Source organism: Rhagoletis zephyria, unplaced genomic scaffold (genome assembly GCF_001687245.7).
Source record: "Rhagoletis zephyria isolate East Lansing unplaced genomic scaffold, Rhagoletis_zephyria_1.1 Rzeph_scaffold_00521, whole genome shotgun sequence".
NCBI lineage: Eukaryota > Metazoa > Arthropoda > Insecta > Diptera > Tephritidae > Rhagoletis > Rhagoletis zephyria.
Genome location: NW_016157605.1, coordinates 24,352 through 31,395, shown reverse-complemented (window position 1 = coordinate 31,395; position 7,044 = coordinate 24,352). Strand labels below are relative to the sequence as shown.

General features: G+C 33.7%; 1 protein-coding gene across 1 annotated transcript in view; it reads right to left on the bottom strand.

Annotated features, from left to right (window-relative positions):
- The window catches only part of sns (nephrin adhesion molecule sticks and stones), a gene marked incomplete at its 5' end in the record, with an annotated part of 174,548 nt that overhangs the window by 148,429 nt on the left and 19,075 nt on the right, over positions 1–7,044 (bottom strand). The window contains 2 exons of the mRNA XM_017612297.1: positions 1,517–1,940; positions 2,002–2,283. Coding sequence (XP_017467786.1) covers positions 1,517–1,940; positions 2,002–2,283 — 706 coding nt within the window. The remainder of the gene's footprint in view (positions 1–1,516; positions 1,941–2,001; positions 2,284–7,044) is intronic.

Genomic DNA, 7,044 nt, shown 5'->3' with positions numbered 1-7,044 from the left:
TCAAAAAATATTTTTGATCTTGTTTAAAACACGTTGCTTTAAGGTTTGGAACCACTTTGCGGATCCAGCTTATTTTCTATTAAATACATCTGAAAAGTTCTAAAGTTAGACAAAAGTAATTTTTTATGCATTATTGTATACCGCTAAATGCATTTGATACTGACATAAAATCATTGCGTCCTTTACGTGGACATATAATAAGCTCTTGTCTAAAGCCCAGATAATCTTGCATCGTGCATTCCTATCCTTTGCAGCGTCTAGTCCTTGAGTCCCCTCAGGCTCCACGCATCTTCCAGTTCAAGCTGCGTACGCATTGCGAAACTCCATGTTGACCAATTTTCGGAGCCAACCAGCTTCTCCATATTATGCGCCATAGATANTTTTTTATATTTGTTTTTGTTTTATTAAATTAGCCCAATATGTAATGACTACGGAGCGAACTTAAAAAAACACGTCGCACTCTTCGACGTTCGAAGAGCTAAATTAAAAAATTATTTACATATTCAGTAAAAACAGATAAAAACGGAAAAATCCTGAAGTAAGTCAAAAAATATTTTTGATCTTGTTTAAAACACGTTGCTTTAAGGTTTGGAACCACTTTGCGGATCCAGCTTATTTTCTATTAAATACATCTGAAAAGTTCTAAAGTTAGACAAAAGTAATTTTTTATGCATTATTGTATACCGCTAAATGCATTTGATACTGACATAAAATCATTGCGTCCTTTACGTGGACATATAATAAGCTCTTGTCTAAAGCCCAGATAATCTTGCATCGCGCATTCCTATCCTTTGCAGCGTCTAGTCCTTGAGTCCCCTCAGGCTCCACGCATCTTCCAGTTCAAGCTGCGTACGCATTGCGAAACTCCATGTTGACCAATTTTCGGAGCCAACCAGCTTCTCCATATTATGCGCCATAGATAGAGGTCTCATCGCGATGTATTCTGCTCACAAACAGTTGATCCTTAAGTAATTAAATTTTGTTTAATGCAAGTGACCCATAACCTTTTAGCAGAGCGTTCTTTATTGAAAGAGCTTTGTGAAGTAAGTGAAAATTTTTAACATTTCATAAGACNCATCGCGATGTATTCTGCTCACAAACAGTTGATCCTTAAGTAATTAAATTTTGTTTAATGCAAGTGACCCATAACCTTTTAGCAGAGCGTTCTTTATTGAAAGAGCTTTGTGAAGTAAGTGAAAATTTTTAACATTTCATAAGACTTTATACAAACGAATATTCAAAGCTTTGCCTATATTATTAGATAAAAACAAATCATTCGACCATCATTTTACCGTACTAAGCACAATTAGTCTTCCTTTTGATTTGATAAAAATTTTGCAACAATCGAATGTTGTTTGTCAAAAATATGACAGATAACTCTATAGAACCAAACTGCGTACATTTAAATATTTTCAAAATTTAAGAATGTAAGAAGTAGGTATGTACATATATAAACTTTGTAAATGATTTAAATATATACATATATGTGTAAAACTTGAAAATTAGTATAGTTCACCTGTATCGAACTCTATATGAAGCTTTTAATCCTCCATCAAATCCCGGAGTCCATGCTAAAGTTACACTATCGTGTGTTACATTAAGTATATTCAAACTAAGTGGAGTATCTGGCTGGGAAGTAATGTCCAACCGAATAGATTCCGTAGCCTGACCCAATTCATTCGTTACCACACATTCATAAGCTCCATAATCGGCCGGTGCCACTTTTTCAATGATAAGAGTGGATTCATAGGTCAGGGGATCAATTTTCTTTTCTTCAACCTCATACTTATATGTGCGATTTACTGGAAGGTCTTTGCTTTCTTGACGCCATATGAAGTTTGGTTTTGGGGCAGATTGGGCGCGACATGGTAGGCGTCCTCGTTCACCTGTACCACTCGCTGCGCGTAAAAAAGTTGGCGATTTATCGATTTCAGGTGCAACTATTACAAAATAAAAAATATAATCTATTCTAAATTCAATGATGTCATCTACGTGACTTACATTTGACAATGAGTTGAACATCGCGATTTGTCGGATTTGCAACACGATTATCAGCAATGCACCGAAAACTTCCGACGTCATCGCGACTTGCGTCTTTTATATGCAGATATGAGGTTCCATTTACAAATGACGTTGTGGTTCTTGATGCAATGTCATACGCCACTCTCTCCCATTTAATGTGTTCCTCGGTTAACGGTTTTCCTTCTACGGTACAAGATAACACCGCATCTCCGCCAGGATTCACTACAACATTTTCCGATATAGCTTTTATAGTAGTACCATCTGCAAATAAAAAAAGGTGTTGGTTGATTTTACCAACAGGGTGGGAAGATGAGATGTTGTCTTGATTAAGTTTCAGGGTTGTGATCCCAAAATACACCAAAGAAATACAATCGTGGCTGACGAAAATATAATAAAAATGTATTCAATATGTTGCAGCATTTTTCTGTACGTATTGCGCTCAATATTTCTTCTTAAATTAATAATTTCTGAACAGCTTACAGTCTGGTTTACAAGCATTAGGGAGTGATTACAATGCCAGCTTGGAGTTGAGAGTATTTTCCCCTTCTATCTTCAATATCTGATTGGAGAGCGGTATGGCTTTCATAATAACATAATCGGATTTCGAACTTCAAATGCAACTAAAATTTCACTCCAAACTGAGACGCAGCAAGTAATTTTTAAGCAAAAAACAAAACTGACTTCAATTCTCATATAAAAATTTAAGATTATCGTTAATTTCTTCATAATCCAATGATCAGATTTAAACCAAATTAGTATGGGACCACCTGTGAGGTAACACCTTTCCTTAAAAAAGGATTATATGAATCGGTTAATGTGGTCCAAAATTATGCGGTAACATACATAGAAAAAAANGGATTATAGGAATCGGTTAATGTGGTCCAAAATTATGCGGTAACATACATAGAAAAAAATAAAAATATTCAGACGAATTGATAGCCCTCTCCTTTTTGTGAGTTCAGTTAAAAAGAACACCATTAAAAAGAAAAAAGCATTCTCCGCAAGAATCGAACTTAGGTATTCTGCGTTAAGTTGGAATCGAAAGAGGAAGAGAGAAAACATCTTTCGAAATCAGCTGTTTGCCTAGGAATGTGTGAAATCGAAACAAAACAAAGAAATATTTGCCACCAAACTATAGCAGCTTATGAAGTTAAAGTTTGTAAATATTTTAAAATAAATAAATATATTTAGCATCACTGTAATTTAAAAATAAAATTTCGTTTGCTTTTAATTTAGTGGAAACATAATTATAAGAATGAAATCCTTAGCCGCGGCGTTATTGCTTGAAGAGGAGAACGAGTCCCAGATTGGTGATGCGGAAGTTGAAAGGCGGAGATTTGGGGACATGTTTGATCTTTTTCAGATGAGTGAAGAGTCATAAACTCATCATGAACTGTATTACTCACCGCTCAAAGCCAGTGAAATTATAAACGTGGATGTGGAAGATTTGACCGCAAATGAATTCCATTTTGAAATCAGTCAGGAGGAGGGGAATAAGAAAGCTTATCCTTCCATAGCAAATCGAATTCGAGACAACATACGCACTTCTTTTTAAAGACTTAGTAAAAAGGAGTGCAATAATAAAAGCATATTTTTTTATGTAACTTCACATTTTATGTATGTCTGTATGTATGTACACACCTCTATTAATCTTTTATACAAAGAATAAATTGTATTCAGTGTATTTCACAGTCTTATTTATAGATAATGAAAACAAAAGCGCCTGTGCTTCCTCTTTGAAACCCTCGCGCAATATCGCTTTTGGTTGCCATTATTTGAGCCAATTTTTCGTATTGCCCGTATTACCGCTCGCGAACACACAGAAATCGAGAAAATTCATTTATGATGACTTTCACAATCATGCACAGTATATTTTACTTAAGTTTTTTATAAAATTTCATTATTGAAACCCACGACAATTATCAGAATAATAACTAGCGTTTTTAGTATTTTCGACAGAATGTCTGAGTTCTTTGTAAAGGACTTTCAAATTTTAACAAGGATATTGGTTTCAAAAAAATCGTATAAACGTAAAGCAAAAACAAAAATAAAAACCCTGCAATGCGACAGCAATCGCAATTTTAGTATTTACTGTAGTAATAATCCTCCATGATTCTCCCCTCGCTACGATCATTCTAAGTGGTTGCGCATCGAGTGACTATTTTCACCATAGGAATTATACGTCAGAAAATGAGTTATTATGTTTTGAGGTCAATATAATTTTCTAGGATTAATAAATTCGCTCGAACTATAAGAATACATTTATTACATGCCATTTAAATATTATGCATGCTCAGATTATTTAAAGTCCGAAGTTATCCTTTTTTAATTTAAGGAATCTTTAAATTCTTATAGTTTGAAGCGTTTTCATTAATCCTAGTAAATTATATTGACCTCAAAAGAGGATAACTCATTTTCTCGCGTGTAATTCCTATGGAAAAAATAAGCACTCGAGAGGAGAGATTCATGGATTACTATTACTACAGCAAATCAAGAATGATAGAATTGTATTCTCTCAATCGTGACAGCAAATGCTAAAATCTGCTCAGAGGTCAACAAATTTAAGTTACTGAGCCAAACGACAGCCACGGCAATATCAATTACAACAACATCGTTCTGGGAACTGAAAAAAATATTTCAACACCAAACTAACAAATCATGATACAAGCATACAGCTGAGCAAATGCCAGCCAACTCGAGGCAGCAGTGAATGTATGTCGATAGATTTGTGTCCCGTTCGTTTGCCCTAAAGGCCCGTTTACATACAACTTTGGCGTTGCGTAGGCGTTGGCGTCGCTTCGACAGCTGACTATGAATCCATACATTTATATGAAAGTCTCCACATAACCAAGGTTGGGCAACGCCAACGCCAACACAACGCAGAAAGATGGCCAACTCCCAACTTTTCGCGCGCGTCGTTCGTCAGCTGTTCCAAATAATCAAAATTATGTGATTTAATTTTCCTTTTTAATCAAATGCGGACAAGAAATATAGTTTTTAATGCAATTATTGATATAAAATTTTGATTTATCTGCCGCTAGTATGTTAATTTAGTGACCAAAGTATTCTCTGCTAAGCCAGCACCAGCAACAACGCAACGCCAAAATTGTATGTGGACGGGCCTTAAGTCAACGCTTGTTTCGTTTGTGTGCCGTGTTTGTTGTAACTGAGCCACAGTCAGTGTGCGGATTGAAAATTTTTTAAGTGGTACATAAGTACGGTGACCATCCCTTCTGTTTTTTGCAGGACCGTACTGTTTTTCAAAGGTCGGTCCTGCGTAGTTTTTCAAACCTGAAAAACCTGAAAATGTACTGAGTTTTTCCAAGTGTCCTGCATTTGTCCCGCATTTTATTCGTTATTTTAAAATTATCGGACAATGGATGGATTTTTAAAAAAAATTGTATTTTGGTACTTTTCGTAGCTTTTCTTCAATATCTCATCAAAAAATCTCCCAGTCAACGTAAGCGACTTACAGCTCGAAGGGTATTGATGTGCCTCTTACCAAAATATATAACTTGTGGCGACTTCAATGAAAATTATTAGTGCTACAGGCGAACATTTGCATTTTGTCGTCAAAGTCGAAAAAAAGAGATTTTCAATCAAATACGCATTTTCATTTGATTATTTTTTTCATTATTTTAAAAATTCGATAAGGAAGATATATCATTACAGTAAATTTTGAGCCAAAGATAATGAAAATCGGATTAGAAATGTAGATGCTATGGAGCGCAGTCTGCACAAATTATATATTTTTGTAAAGGGCACTTTGTAACTCGTCGTTTACGTCGATTCATGACGTCGATTTTTGACAAATAACTGCGAAAAGTACCAAAAAAAAAAAAAAAAAGGGTATTGTTTTCGTTTTGAACGACTCAAATTTGCCTATAAAATAATCTTTTAAAGGTTTCCACTTTTCGTGTAAGCTATTGTAATTATAATATGTTTTACTATACTTTTATAAATATTCATGTAAAAAAAGATTAATATCGATGAAGAAAACGTGATTCATTTTTAAAGTTTAAAATGTATTAAGAATTTAGAATCATAAATCTTTTGGTATTTTTATACTACGTAAATATGTGTAGGCATATTTTTGAAAAATTGTCCTTCATTTTGAATCCATATTTATGGTCACCGTATACATAAGCCTTAAAAGTTGTGGAAGGTTCCAAAATAATGTGGTAGATTTACATATATGTACATTAGACTGCATCACCAAAAAAATGTTGCGGTTTTTCCGCCAGGATTACAAAATTTATTATATTTTAAGACGTCCACCAAAATATTTCGGAAAAATTTAAGATTTAAGTGAGCTGGACCAATTTGAAAATACCTCCAAAAATGGAGTTTTTTATGAATAAAAATAGTTTCTTAAAGAACTTTTTGAAAAAAGTCCCTTCAGATGACAAAACAGATTAAGCTTAAAAAATCTGCATAAAAATATTTAAAAATATTTTCAACGGAATCGTAAGAATGAGATTTTTGATGCGGTCTTTTTAACTTTTTTCAAAGATTGATTTACGAAAAACTTGATTAACTGGGCCAAAACTATTCTGATTTAGACTTATTGGATCTCAGTAGAAAGGTATTTTCACACTGTTGTTATTTCTGTCAAAAAAAAGTCATATGTGTCCCAATTTTTTTTTTCAAACACCAAAACATCTTAGTTCAACTCTGAATGACGTTCGTTCATCCTACTTTTCTCTTTCATCCTTTGAATGAGTTTATTAGCAAAGAAATAAAAAGGGTGAGAAAATACCATTCCAATGACACCTCTTAAGTCTAAAACGGTAGAGTTTAGGTTCAGTTATTCAAGTTTTTCTTATACCAATCTTTGAAAAACGTTAAAAAAACATCAAAAATCTCATCATTATGATTCCGTAAAAATTTTTTTTTTAATTTTTTAAATATTTTTATGGAAATTTTTTAAGCTTAAACCGGTTTGTCATTTCAGGGTATTTTTTCAAAAAAAATCCTGGCATTTTATTCAATAGCGAACGAAAAACTCAATGCATAGGAGCG